General features: G+C 36.1%; 1 protein-coding gene across 3 annotated transcripts; it reads right to left on the bottom strand.

Moving 5' to 3' along the window:
* LOC147404940 (DNAJ heat shock N-terminal domain-containing protein) lies at positions 1-14,575 on the bottom strand. Of its 3 annotated transcripts, XM_086441066.1 has the most exons (3): positions 14,168-14,575; positions 3,138-3,314; positions 1-885 (listed from the first exon to the last, which is right to left on the bottom strand). In XM_086441066.1, exon 3 carries the CDS (start codon positions 844-846, stop codon positions 319-321), a length of 528 nt encoding a protein of 175 aa, XP_086297192.1. In that variant the 5' UTR covers positions 847-885; positions 3,138-3,314; positions 14,168-14,575; the 3' UTR covers positions 1-318. The 3 variants fall into 3 exon arrangements, with proteins under 3 accessions (XP_086297192.1, XP_086297191.1, XP_086297190.1); XM_086441065.1 differs by lacking the exon at positions 3,138-3,314 and having other exon boundaries at positions 1-877; positions 14,168-14,574; XM_086441064.1 differs by lacking the exon at positions 3,138-3,314 and having other exon boundaries at positions 14,168-14,573.
* Positions 14,576-15,925: the final 1,350 nt, after the last annotated feature.

Here is a 15,925-nt window from a genome sequence, read left to right as displayed (position 1 = left end):
TGAATCCAAACTTGGTCACTATGGGTCCAATATATTCCAAAACTAACAAATAAAACAAAACAAAATTTGGTGGGAAAAAACATATTACGATCCATTTGATGGGCATCGGAAGTTATTCCAACAATTGCAAAATATCAAAATGCACAATCATGTTTTACGCTCATACATGCAGACGGGCAGACCCACACTTATAAGCCACTTCGGAGCTTAGAAATGAGCAGCTCAGGTAAGCCTCAGATCGAGCACAACAGGCCCAATGTCAGGTTAGGTTAGAATCAGATTGAAGTCCTGCTTCAACCAACAATGTCGCACCCCAAACTAAAAACCTGCATCAATCTTCAAACAGATTTTTAGTGAGCAGGACCCGCACGGAATAATAACACATGTTGGCATGGCATCACATCTCTTTAACAATATTTTGGTCCTGCCCTTCTCCAAAGAACAACCCATCTCCTTCAACTCTGCGGAATCAATCGCAAAGTAGTCACCACACCTGCATTGGTAAAATAACTCCAAAACCTCCCCAACATCTTCGACCGTCATCTCATCTAAGCTGACATCTTCTGCAGTTTCTGTATCCTGCCTTGAAGCCCGAAGCTCACGATCGTAAAACTCACGTGACCTTGAATCACTAAGGATTTCCCATGCCTTCTGTACCTTCAGAAATCTTTCTTGTAATTCATGTTGAGGATCAGATGTTTCAGTTATCCCTTGTAATTTATCGGGATGAGAATTAAGGACAGCAGATCTGTAGCTTGCACGAATATCTTCGTAACTCGCGTCCTCCTTCACAGATAGAATTTCATAGTGGGTATTCTGGATGGAGGTCTTGCCAGACAGAAGCATGGTTCAAGCTTCTATCACGATACAGCCTTTACTGCCAAGCTAACAAAGAATGGATAGGATGAGAAGGAACTTGAATGATCTATAATTAATAACTAAGAAGTTAGAATTCTGTATCAAATGTGTTGCCCTGTGGAAACCATTAGGGAAAATTCGGTAAAATAATTGGGGAAAAAAAATCAAACTTAGGATTGTATAATTTCTCCTATGAAATGGTGTTCTTGAAGTATATCATCAAATCACATATTAAACTACAATAATAAATCACCAAAACCTATACCAATACCATCCATACAAAGCACAAAAGGTAACCACAAGTTCGCAACACATTCAAGGTTTACATAATTCAAAATATAAAAAAGATTTCAATAATGAGTCTTAAGTTAGGATTCATCAATCGGTCATAATCATCAAATTCAATGTCATCCTCATGATCTGTCGGTTTATCGGTAAAATGGTCACCATCATCTTTCTCAAGGTCATCGTCCCCTATTATTGCATTAAAATGATCCTTTATTTTTTTCCCTATTTAATCTCGAAGTTTGTAAAAGTCTCGATTTATTGAAAAAGATGCAATTAAAAAATTCACAACTTTCTCAATAAGTTGCGGAATTTGGTGAGTATGATCATGACTACTTCGATTTCATACAATCTGGTTTGGCTATACTGCTACTTGAAACTGATTTTACATTCCAGAATTAGAATTACGTTTGGCTGACATTGTTTCCAGAAACTGATTTTATAGAAAAATAAGCAGAAATACACATCCAATAAATTGTTAGCCATTGTGAAACAACCCAAATGCAACTATAATTTCTAGTTGGCCATTATCGGACAACTCTAATGCCATTTTCCAACTATAATTATTCACCAACTTTTGTACAAAATTATTCATGAAAAGAGAAAGGAGGTTGAGAAGACCTACCTATAATTATTCACCAAATTTATCTACTTATATTCGTATTTAGGCAGTTTATGTGTTGGCCATAGGTAATGAAACACCATTTATTTGGCAAATATTTTTTACTCGTCATTTTTCGCCTTAATTTCACTCAATTTTAGGGGAGGAAGATTATTAATCAAACCTAAAATTCCTCAACAGCATCCTTCTGGCAAGTCCCACGGCTTCAACACACCAAATTAGGTGTGAACTACACATCATTCCTATTCTTATAGGGTTAAAAAAAATTAGCAAAACAATTCTTATACTCACTGAAGCATTTGGGCAAAGTAACATTACATTATTAAGACAGCTACTAATATCATTAGCAAGTTAGTTTAGAAATGTCACAATGTACTTTTTAAGTCCCACACTTGAGTACTCCACAACTCATTCAGAGTAAAAAAATTGCATGTTTCATCTCTAATGCTCTAGCATTAGATTATGAGAATGGCAGAATCGTTGAGAGAGAATTTTGATGTGAGTTGCTACAAAATGTACTTTTTAAGTCCCACACTAGAGTACTCCACAACTCATTCAGAGTAAAAAAAAATTGCATGTTTCATCTCTAATGCTCTAGTATTAGATTATGAGAATCGCAGAAAATATGAGAGAATTTTGATGTGAGTTGCTACAAAATATCAGGAGAAGTTCTTGAGCTAGAAACCAATGATAGAAGCCCGCAACTCACCTTCACCATGGCCTAAACGAAAGAAACAATAAAAAATAGGCTCCACAGATTCCCTCAATATTTGACACCGATAGTAACTCAAAAATCTGAATTTGCAGTTTTAGGCTATGCCATGAACCTGGAGTTGTGTTTGTATCAGGCATTACACATGAGGATTTCTTGGTGAGATGGGATTGGATTTGTCAAATTTCATACGGCTAATTGTGTCCAATACAACTATCTTTGTATTGTTGTTAGCTGGTCATCTCAACCGCTCTTGAATGAAATTTTTACTAATAAAAAAAGATATTTTGACGTGAGTCCATTAGCATTCAAAGCTTGACATTGCCTTTAAAGGTGTTTCTGTTCCGCCAAAATGGACCGAGTAAGAAAATTTCTCTCTTAGCATCTAGAGCTTCAGGTCAATCAATGATGAGAAACACCAATACGAAGAACCCCAACTAACACCAATGAAGAAACCCAACCAAAAAGGAAAAACCCCTAGAAAATAGCTAACAATTTCCAAAATAAAAATAAATAAACAAATAAAAATTCAACACTTGAAAATATAAGTGAGAGGTGAAAACATGGTTATAAAGTAGTGAGATGGGATAGCGAGATGACTCGTCTCGGTACCGTTTGTGAAGAGAAGCAAGATTTAAAACCATGGTAAAAAGCATTTACTGGTTCATAGAAAAAGATCAAGTGCAGCAGCACTGTCATGATTGTGTACACAGAATTTTTTAACAAGGATGAAGGCTGGGCATCCACGAAGCAGATAGAATTGACTGCTAAACCAGGGACCTTATGAACTTATTCCAACATGAAACTGTCAAAACCCAATAAGAGATATCTGCTCATCTGTAAATAAAACGATTCATGCATCATAGATTGATCATCCAAGGGAATATCAAATATAATTATAAAATGCAAGATAGAGAAATATCTACTAATCCGTTTCTATCTCTCCGCAATCACTACAAAATTGAACGTAACATCTACACCTCCTGTAGATCTCTCAAAAGCCACCACTCCATTTCGAAAAGAGAAAATATGACATAAATGAACAAGAAGAGTGTTCAGACTCCCATTCCATGGATCTGTGATCAAAGAATTCGTGGATTTAAAAAAAAAAAAAATTTAATTTAAAATTTAAAATTAAAGGAAGGGGTACGGTTACCTGTAAGATCAGACGGAGGACAATAGTAGATGAATGGAGAACAGCGAAAGAAGGTCAATGATTGAGAATGATGAACAGTGGTCAGTGAAACGAACATCAGATTTCAGGTAGAGAAGAAGATGGATAAGATTTTTTTTTCCAGAGAAAGAGGAGAGAGAGTTTATCATGCACATTCATTCCATCATTCCTAGTGCAAAAATGATGGATACGGTTTCGCACAAGAATTGTGAGAAACAACCTCATGACCATTTCTGATTTTAGACAATTTTGATGCCTGATTATGAACAGCCAGCTACAGAATCAGAAACATTCATTGGATTTTAAAGTCCAATTCTTGCCCAAAATCGGATTCTAGAATCTGAACCATACACCCCTAGACCATTGAGAACAGTAACTAAAAGGTTTTGTCACACAGTTGCATCCAAAAATTCAGAGGTGGTAACATTCCTTTTTTTATGTGTATATAACGTGAACATTTACCATATATTTGCATATTTATGAGCATGATACATATGGGTATGCATATACAACGTGTTAAAAAATGTGGCGTGAGGAGAGGTGTAAGCTTCAAGGCTGAAGGCAGTACTAAGTGTAAGCCTTATTTAGAAAACAAAACAATTCTACAAATCATGAAAAATTCAAATAAAAGAATCAACAGTAAATATAAAGAAAGAAATAAGAGTTATGATCTCTTCCTCTATGATTTACCATAAAAATCACACATCTCAAGTGCGGGAATCAATCTCTTGCGACCCTTATCCATCGTCCACACGTCTCCTTAGGATTCATGCAACATCTATCTGTGTTGTTACACCTTGGCCGTCAACCATTCCAATGCTTTGCTCTTTCTCTCTTTCACTACCAAACTGCCCCTTCGAATCAAAGCCCTAACAACTTCCAAGAAATTATGGCCAGCTGAGACCTAGATGTTGAGGTCCTCCCAATTTCCACCTAACCATGAACAACTTTCCCTAAGAGCTATGAGTATCTCAGATCAAGCCGCCCCGGCTTACAACCACCTCAGATTATTCAATATTTTTTATATGCAAGCGGGTTAGTGGTCAGACATTAGTAGGTGAAGGTGGGTTTTGATCCCAAGTCGTGGTCTCAACACTCACAAACTTTAACCAACTCAGCACATTGGCACCTTCACCTTGGATTCTTAAACTTGCCTCCTCATAAATCCAAGGTATGAGCTTGTACTTACGAATACATTCAGAAGCAAGAAAACTTGGATCTGGATGCACACCCATGAACAATGTAGCTTGGATCTGTGATTTATTTCAATGCAAATCTTGAGGCATCACATCTCAAAGCTTAGAGATTTGCACCTCCCCATCCATGTTGTCATTTGACATGATGCTTGGCTAGTGGGAAGTTACCTAATTGGGATGCTACGAAGTGGGGAGCATGATGGGAGGGCAGTTACGAATCAAAGCGTAATGGTCCTCCATCATAACTAAAGACCTTCAGTCCCTCACTATAAGTCTATAATAATAGGTCTTCCCCAACTAAAGGAGTGAAAATCCATTCTCTCACTCTAGAAAACTTTTGCAACTCTTTCTCTGAATAACCATCTAACTTAATCATTGGTGTCTGTGGCAGGCGCCATTGGTAGCATAGTGGCATCATTATTAGCATAGAAGAATAGATTTTTCAGAGAAGACCTAATGAAACATCTTACTAAAAAAACAAATCTCGAGGAGTGTAAAACCAAAAATGTGCGGGGAGGGGACTGCACGTGCCCCGAGGATTAGTCGGGTGCTCTAAGAGGCCCGACGAATCCTTGAGGCATGTGCAGTCCCCTCCCCCCACACGCACTAGGTAATTTCTTGGATAAATCCTTGAGGGTGACCCCTAATAGGGGACTCAAATTCAAGACCGTTACTTGAGGCATGGTCTTGGCCACCTCACCACACCACGACAGCATAATGTGTTCATGAAGTAATAACTCTCCTTTTCCATCTAAAGATTTTTACCTGTTCTCGTAGCATATTTATTATTTATGAACTTCCAATTGAGTATATAATATACCAATATTGTATTGATCCTCGATTGGTTTGACCCAACAAGTAGACAAGGTAAAATTTTAGCAAACATAATGATGTTGTCAATCATGAAATTGATGACTTATTTTAGAGTTCATTGTGTCAATCTCAAAATCTTCATCCGTATCACAAACGCGCGTGTTTTTCAAAAAATTGGTGTTACAAAATTTTTGGTCTCTCCACAACAATACACGATTCCATTGGAAAATGCTTGTAACCACCCAAACCATACATGTCGAATTTACTAATGTTAACGAGAAGAAAAAGATTATTCAAACTTACTTCATCAACTTACGTTGGGCATAAAAGCAATAGGACAACTATTTTGGTGAAACCAAAGAGAAATTTTCAATATATATCTACATATGATCATCCAAAGCATTTGCCCGTGGAGTCTTGAGAAAGACATACGCCTTTATAAACAAGTAGAGACTTAAACCTCGAGATCAAGATTAAATGCCTCGGCTAAAGGTGTTAACCTCACAAGTCTAAGGTGGGATTTTTTAAAAATTGTGCGTTTATAACAAAACACATATGCATCAAGTAACTTGCATGAATTGTTACCACAAACCCTAAAGCCAAAAACAAAAGAGCAAGACAAAAGCAAATAAACAACAAAAACCACCCCACTAAACAAGGTGCCAACTAAGAACAAAGATCATCCCATCTAAACACAAAATTTTCGAAGAACACCCCATCAAACTCTTTATTCAACTTGCACCAAAAGTAGAGAAGGCCCGTAATATCCAATGTCACATCTCGGGTCAGCTCCTCCTTTTCAAATATGTCTTTACATGAAAAATACTCTTTATCTAGCAATGGCAAAAGGAATGATGGCCCAGAGATACCTCTTCCTGCTAGAAAAGATATTGAAATTCCACCCCCAAAAAAAGAGATTCCACATTCAAAGAAAACACTCCAACGATCTAGATAAGAGAGAGAAAGTGAACCCAAGTTTTACAGGCAAAGACACAATGAATGAAAATGTGATTACCCGATTCTCTGCTAGATTTGCAAAGGATGCAAAGATTTGGAACATAGAAACTCATTTTCCTAAGGGAGGCCCACCAAGTAAAGAAAGAAATCTTGTTAGAAACTAAGGACAACCAAATTGTGGAGACCGGTTATAGTAGAAGAAAGCAAGACAACACGATGGAATACTTTCACAGAGAATTTTTTGTACTTATTTCCACCCCACTCCCTCATATCTTCTTCATTGACATTCAGATGATGAGAATTGAGAAGCTCTAGGAGATAAGCTACTTCGACAATCTCTCAATCATTAAAATTTCTCTTGAATCCAAGTTCTAGCCGAGATCAATCCCATTGCAAGTCATACACTCCTTAACAGTCTGGGACTGCTTCAAAGAAGCTGCATACAACAAAGAGAATTGCACGGATAAAGGAGCATCCCCACACCAACCATGTTCCCAAGAGCAGATCTTATCCCCCTTACCAACCTTAAATCTGACCTCTCTAGTGAACTGTTGAGACAACTTCAAAATACCTTTCCACACCCCATAATCGTAAGAACCTTTCACCTCTCCACTCTCCCACCCACCATTCTTCTCCCCATACTTCGATTCAATCACTTTTCTCCATAAACTCCCTCTCTTCTCCGAACCTCCATAACCACTCCCCTAACCGAGCCTTATTGGTTATTTTTAATCCCCTGATTCCCAACACTTCATTTTTCTTAGGAGAAAAGATTAGTTTCCACTTGACCAGGTGAAACTTCCTATTGCTCTCCTAATCATTCCAAAGAAAGTCCCTCATTAAATTCTCAATCCTCCCTTCCACTAACCTCTAACCTAGGGATAGAGAAAAATGACAAAAAGTAAGTTGGAATACTCGCCAAGGTGCTCTTAAGAAAAACTAACTTCCCCCCTTTTAAAAGATACTTGGCCTTCTAGTTGCTCAATCTTTTTTCAACCCTTTCAACCACCTCATCCCAAATCCTAGAGGAGTTGTAGGGGGCTCCTAAGGGAAGGCCCAAATACAAAGACAGAAGACTCCCAATCTAACACCCCAACATCACATAAAACCTTTGAATCTCAGGCACATCTCCCTCTCCATATAAGATCTTTCTTGAACCAACAATTTAATATGCACTTATTTTTATATTCCTTTACAAAAAATCTTTCTCAAGCACATAGACCTCTCGAATAAATTAGTTGAAAAGCAGCAACTAACTTATTGGGTCAAAGAAAATAGGTTTGGGGGATTCTAAGTGGTGTTCCGAAAAAGAGTGGAATGTGCACCAATTGCTCTTAAACTAGCTAAAGAGGTCATTAGCTTCTAAAGACCGGATTGATTACTTAAGGTAGGGATTTTCATTCCGTCGCCCTTCACTAATCCATAGTATGCTAGCTTCTCATTTGAGTGTCAAAGTGTCATTATAGTTCCATTAATGGAGACTCTTGGAGATCAATGCTGAAGAGAAACGCATTAGAGACATAACTTGAGAAGTATAGTTAAGATATTAGTAGTCGATTTATATAAGAATTTCTCACTTTTTGGCAATCCAGACTTGTATATGACCTATATGAAGATAAGTTGATTGGTTCAATGATCATTTTTTTTATGGGTAAGTTGACCTCAAAGTTGTTATGCAATGAGTCAAACCAACTGTGCTACGCGTCTAAGCCCAGTTCAGTGATCATTTTTTATGTGCCACCTACTGGATAGACTATAAAAAGAAATTCAAAATGGTCTACATTACATTTATGGTTCAAATGGTGCTTCCTTCACTAGCATCTAGTAACGGATTCCCCACTTTCTGGCAATCCAAACTCACAAATGACCTATATAAAGATAACTCGATTGGTTTAATGATTTAATGATCATTTGATGAGCCACCAATTTGAACAGGCTACAATTAGAAATTCCATACTCCACATTACATTTAAAGTTTGAATGGTGCTTCCTTCGCTAGTATCTAGTAAAAGTAAGTTCAAGGTCCTATTCTGGATTGTTTTTAACAATAATAGTACGATAGCCTGTACCATTGACAGTAAAGCTAGAATAGTAACTTGGGTTGGTGATCATTAGTGCCATGGGTTGTCTGTTTTTTTTTTTTTTGGTGTAAGGTTTATAAGGAATTTAAAGGGGTGTTTTTCTAGGATTTCTTATTAAGGTTGGATTGTGTAGTTTCTGAAATATTGCAGGTCTTGGGTGGCTTCCGGTTGCTTTTGGGTCTCCAATATGTGTCTTAAATGTTTTTTTTTTAAATATTTTTTTTACCTAATCTTTGTCTATACTTTGCTTCCTTTTGCCATTTGTTGGGGGATTTGAAAGGGAAGAAATAGTAGAACTTTTGAGGGAAAGGAACAACATATACATGATCTCATCTTATCCATTTTAGGGCTTTGTTCTCTTGGGGGAAGGTTTTTAAAGTATTAAAAGGGATCTTTTTTGAGGATTTTGTTGTTGGGTGGTGGTTTTTTTTTTAACCTAAAGGTGGCCTAAGGGGGCTTCGTTTTCTATCTTCTTTGTTTAGCTTTCTCATTTTTCAATCAAATTTCAACTTATCAAAAAATAAATCTTTGCCTATACTTTGGGTAGATCGATTGATCTCCTTCCTCTTTGTTTCAAATAAAATTTGTCTACTCATCAAACACAAAAACTGGAAAAAAAAAAAAAAAAAAAGGTAATTTGGTTTGGGCATTGACGGTCTTCTGCCATCCAATGCCTTTTATTTTAGAATCAAGATCCAGAACGGTCTCTCATTCCTATAGAATAGGAATGGTGTCTATGTGGCATGTTTTGGTTGGACTTTAAAACACGTCGGGCTCCTAAACAAGCCATTTTCTACATAGCACATAGCATGCAGCCCAATGTGTTTTTATCTCCAACCAAAAAAATTCCACTTAGAAACCATTTGTTGCCATAGGAATGGGGATACCGTTTCTGGATCGTAACTCTTATTTTAAGTTACTAAAATGCCTCCTCTTCAGAACTTAGTCGATGAAGTGTACATCTAATTTAATTTCTTTCATCTATGAAAATTCAACAAAATCCATGCTACCAAGTTCCAAGAGTCACATTGAAAAAACCCTACGCTACAGATTGGATGTGCTAAGATTTATTGGAAATCAAGGAGAAACTAATCATATAAATAACAGATTAACAAAAATCAAATCAATCAGAAATTATTTCCCACACACTACTTTGAGGTCTGAACCCTCTAACACTAAGAAAATGGAACACACACATGTTTCTCAATCCCATTCAATTTTGGACATTTATGCCTAAAATTCAATCAGCTAAGGTGAAATTATTACTCCTAAAAAATAAAAATAAAATCTCATAGCCCAATCAATGGAGAAATTTTGGAAAAAAACACAACCATACAGCGGTTAAATAGCTTTCATGAACCCTAAAATCTTCAAATATAACTAACGTACCGAAACCGAACAATATTGAACCTAAGAAAGATTTTAGAAAACTTCAGAAGAAGATATCAAATCGTGTTAGGGTTAGTGGGAGATAGTTGGATAGCTTACTTTGAAGGAGGAGCTGCCAGACTTCAGCTCTCCAAACGAAAGTAGAGGAGTTTACAAAGGAGAGAGAGAGAGAGAGAGATTTTCTTGGATAGAGAAACGAGCGTGTTTGACTGGAGGAAAAATACTTCCTTGGGCGAATCATTTGTCACGCAAACGATGTTGAGGCAAGTAATTTTTTTATTATTTATTTAAATATTATTATTATTATTACTTTGATAAGTGTAATATATTGAAAACAAAATAAAAGAGATTACAAAGAGGACGTGAGAGCCTCACGAGGGATAACAAGAAAACGAAAAGTTACAACGTTATTGATTACATAAAAAATTCCATCTAAAAATAAAATCATCAAAAGTAATTTCCGCGAATTCTATGTTCTGTTTAGACCAAAGGTAAAGGAGGCCCAAGATCTCTAAGACACCTGCTTGAGACTTTCTAGTCTTACTATTGAACACCCTGTTATTTCTCTCGTTCTATACCCCTCAAGCAATAATCGAGGGAAGCATAACCCACATGAACCTTTTCCTGGTGTGGAAAACATTACTGGTTCATTCAATTAACAAGGAGGAAAACTTCCGAGGAAAGACCCAATTAATACGGAATAGACCAAGAAAATAAGACCAAATATTATAAGAAAAGGAACAATGCATTAGAATATGATCAACATATTCCCCTTCCCTCAAGCAAAGGGGACAACAATTGGGGGTGATCTAACCCCAGGTAATTAAATTGTCCATCGTTAGAATTCTACCACAGGAAGCCAACCAAATGAAAAAGGATACTTTAGAGGGGACTGACTTGGACCAAATGATTGTACCTGAGAGGGATCGTTCTGCAGTAGGAGTCAACCACTCATGGAAGGACCTGACTGAGAATCTCAAATCCTTCGCCCTTATCCATTCCCACTTATCCTATTCGCTATCGTTGAGATGAAATATTTGCAAAAGATCGAGGAAAGATGTCACGTCAGTTAGCTCCCAGTCATTGAAGTTTCTCCTGAACTCCAAATCCCAAGTAGGGTTGGACTTGTTGCGAATCATACACTGCCGGATAGAGCAATTCTTCTTAATAAAACAAGCGTACAAAGATGGAAATTGAGATGCCAGAGACGATATGTCGCACTAGCTATCTTCCCAAAATCTGATTCTGTCTCCTAAACCAACTTTGAACCTTATCCCTTTCTCAAAATCCTCCCTCACTTTTTGGACTCCTTTCCACACACTACACTCATACGAGTTTCGACTCGCCGCTATACCAACCTAGTCTCCTCTCTCCATACCTAGCCATTATGACCTTTATCCAAAGCCTACCCCTCTCCTTACCCAATCTCCAAAACCAGTTGCTTAGGAGCGCTCTATTAGCTAATCTAAGGCCCCTTATACCCAACCCCCCGTTCTCCTTAGGCATGCAAATCACCTTCCATCTGACCAAATGATACTTCCTTTTTCCACTATTGTCATTCCACAAAAAATTCCTCATGAGCCTTTCTAGTCTAATTTCCACGGGCCTCGGAAGTGTGAATAACGAGAGAAAGTAAATCGGAATACTCGATAAGGTGCTTTTAATTAAAATCACTTTCCCTCCTTTTGATAGATAATTGACCTTCCACATACTCAATCTTTTCTCCAATCTCTCAACAATATCATCTCAAATTTTAATACTCTTGTAGGGAGCTCCCAATGGTACACCCAAATAGGATGTGGGCAAGGTATCATAACAAGGTGTTCAATGGTAAGACTAGAAGCTCTCATGCAGGTGTCTTGGATATCTTGGGCCTCCTTTACCTTTGGTCTAAACATATCATAGAATTCGCAGAAATTACTTTTGATGATTTTATTTTTAGATGGAATTTTTTATGTACTCACTAACACTGTAACTTTTCATTTTCTTGCTATCCCTCGGGAGGCTCTCACATCCTCTTTGTAATCTCTTTTATTTCGTTTTCAATATATTACACTTATCAAAATAATGATAATAATAATAATAATAATAATAATAATAATATTTAAATAAATAATAATAAAAATTACTTGCCTCAACATCGTTTGCGTGACAAATGATTCGCCCAAGGAAGTATTTTCCCTCCAGTCAAACACGCTCGTTTCTCTATCCAAGAAAATCTCTCTCACTCACACTCTCTCTCTCTTCTGTAAACTACTCTACCTTCGTCTAGAGAGCTGAAGCCTGGCAACTCCTTCTTCAAAGTAAGCTATCCAACTATCTCCCACTAACCTTAACCCTAACACGATTTGATATCTTCCTCTGAAGTTTGCTAAAATCTTTCTTAGGTTCAATATTGTTCAGTTTCGGTACGTGAGTTATATTTGAAGATTTTAGGGTTCATGAAAGCTATTTATCTGCTGAATGATTGTATTTGATTTTGTCTCTTCCAAAATTTCTTCATTGATTGAGTTTTGAGAATTTTATTTTATTTTTTAGGAGTAATAATTTCATCTTAGCTGATTGAATTTTAGGCATAAATGTCCAAAATTGAATGGGATTGAGAAACATGTGTGTGTTCCATTTTCTTAGGGTTAGAGGGCTAAGACTTCAAAGTAGTATGTGGGAAGTAATTTCTGATTGATTTAATTTTTGTTAATCTGTTATTTATATGATTAGTTTCTTCTTGATTTCCAATAAATCTTAGCACATCCAATCTGTAGCGTAGGGTTTTTTTCAATGTGACTCTTGGAACTTGGTAGCATGGATTTTGTTGAATTTTCATAGATGAAAGAAATTAAATTAGATGTACACATCATTGACTAAGTTCTGAAGAGGAGGCATTTTAGTAACTTAAAATAAGAGTTACGATTCAATAACGGTGTCCCCATTCCTATGGCAACAAATGGTTTCTATGTGGAAATTTTTGGTTGGAGATAAAACACATTGGGCTGCGTGCTATGTAGAAAATGACTTGTTTAGGAGCCCGACAAGTTTTAAAGTCCAACCAAAATATGCCACGTAGACACCATTCCTATTCTATAGGAACGAGAGACCGTTCTGGATCCTGATTCTAAAATGAAAGGCATTGGATGGTAGAAGACCGTCAAGCGCTAATTTGAATACCCAAACTAAAATACATTTTTTTTTTTTTAAGTTTTTGTGTTTGATGAGTAGACAAATTTTATTTGACATTATTCGTCTAAGAATGGTAGGCTGTTAAATCCATCAATATTGTAATTTATTAATAGAAAGTAGAATTGTTTGTCATAATCTACATTATTTTCAAATCTATCGATAGTACATGAAACTTGTGTTGGACAGAATTCACAAAAATAGGTAAAACTTGTCAATCATATTGGAACTCAACATATAGAATTCACTACAAATAATCTAATATGCTTAAATTGACATAGACTTTAAAAAGTGTTGGCTAGAAATACATCATCATCGAAGTGAAGAATGTAATCTGTTCCTCCGTCATTTTTATCTAGATCCATGTGTGTATATGTGGATTCACCAAGAACGACTCAAGATAAGTACCAATAGGATCTGTATATAAATTTTAACTGTTGGATTTTAGGATCTCATGTTTTTTCTTTAGTCAACTAATTCGACACTATATACATTGATTATCAACTATATTCTATGGGTTAAAAAAACTGTGTATGTGGGGTGGGGGGATTATGTCAAACTTATCATCTATAGAAGAATTGTTTAGGGTGATATGGTGGAAGAATATTTTGGAGCACACACATGACCCCCTCCTTATCTCAATGTGGAATTTTCATTAAAGGAAGGATAATATGTATACCAAACTTTGTTAAATCAGAAACATATTGAGTATCTTATTTTACAAATATATGAAATTGGCTAATTCTGAGAGTTGGGTAGCTAATTTACAAACAGAAAAATTCCAAGTTGATTTTACAAATATATGAAATCATGCCTGTGTGAGTAACATCCACACAAATTCAAACAAAAATTACTAAACAATACAAGCAACAATTCGAACAACAAAACAAGCTTCAGAAAACGCACCTAAAGAACCCAGATGAAGATCAAAGGAACCTAGTCGACCAATTAATCGATCTTTTCAAGGAGAAAAACCGAAACCTTTAGAGAGAGACGTGGAATTACGTCTGACAAACAAAGGGAAAGAAGAAGAAGCAGTGTTATTAGTAACGAGAGAGATCGAGTTAGGTTGCCGAAAACAGAAGTGAGAAGGAAAGAGATCGAGTTAAAAGCGTGTGGGTTCTGTCGACAGAGACGAGAAGAAGAGAAGCTATGCGATTAAGAAACTTGTGCGAGAGAGAGAGAGAGAGAGAGAGCTGTGTGGGTTCTGTCAATGGCGTCAATCGGAGATGCCTGCCGTCGTCAATGACAACCTAGAGGTGTCTGTGGGGTTTAGGTTGAACGAAGACGAGAGAGATCGATTGGGTTCTGTTTTACACAGTCGGACTTACGTTGGAAATATGTTATTAGATGAAGGGTATTTACGTCATTTCACTTCGACGTTTTTTTTTAACTCAGTTGTGAGAAGCTCCTTTCATCCGCTTCTCAAAATTGCGCTTAAAAAACAAACACTAGGGTGCTGTTTGTTAAACTGAAAAAAATAAGTGCTGAATAGCATTAAGCGCTGAAACTCATAAGCGCTGAATTTAAGTGCTGAAAAAGTTGTTTGTTTAGATGCTGAATCATGTTTGTTACACATTGCTGAAACTGATAAATTGTCTTTGTTACCCTTACAATCATATTATACATTGTTTACATGTTTCAAATGCTTATTTATTATCAAACACAATAAAATATATTATTTCTTATAAAATTAAAATATAATTTATTTTTAAATAATAAATAATACTCAAATCTTCAATTTATAAATAATAATTTCTATTTATAAAAGCCCACAAATTTCAAATTAAAAATAATAATGTCATACAAGTCACCAAAATTTGAAATCAATTTTAAAATAACTTAATTTTGGATGAATAATATTCGATGGAAATGAAGGATGTGTAATTATAAAAGCACCCTATGAATTAATAAGGGCAACCCACACTATAGCCATTTTTTGTTTTGTTTTATATGGATTAAAGTTTTTGGAATGAGCAAATTTTTAGTAAGGATGGTTTATATGATATAGAGATCATCCTCACCAAAAATCAGCCTATTTTGAAACTTCTAACTTGTTAAAAATAGTTTTCAAAAAAAAAAATGAACAATTTATGGTTCTTGAACTTGTTTTGATAAGGTTAGAAGTTTTAAGATGTGCTGATTTTTTGTGAGGATAATCTCCTCATTGTAGAGATCATCCTCACCAAAAATCAACTCATTCCAAAACTTTTAACCCATATAAGACAAAATAATTTAGCTATGGTGTGGATTTATTAATTTGTAGGGTGTTTATATACTTATCCATGGGATATAAGAGGTAATATCCTTTTAAGAATAAGGGCATACTTGTCCATGCTCAAAAAAACAAAGGGCATACTTGTCCGTGTTGAAAAAAGAGAAGTGCTTACCGCTTCAGCACTTTTTTTCAGCATCAAAATAGTGCTGAATTTTTTTCACTTATTTTCAGCAATAAGCACGAGTAAACAAACGCGCTATTTTGACAAAAGTGCTGAATTTAATTTTTTTCAGTAATAAACGCTGAAAAATAGCGCAAACAAACACCACCTAGGGCGATTGATTCAGCTGCCAAAATCTGCTGTCAGCTTCTGTTGTCAAAATCTGCTGTCAGAATCTGAAAAGCTGAAAAACTTGTTTGATAGAGCTTTTTAAAACTGTTGTACT

Source organism: Akebia trifoliata, chromosome 4 (assembly GCF_017979445.1).
Source record: "Akebia trifoliata isolate Shusen 1 chromosome 4, ASM1797944v1, whole genome shotgun sequence".
NCBI lineage: Eukaryota > Viridiplantae > Streptophyta > Magnoliopsida > Ranunculales > Lardizabalaceae > Akebia > Akebia trifoliata.
The sequence above is the reverse complement of the archived record's forward strand: the minus strand, read 5'-3'. Positions and strand labels throughout refer to the sequence as shown.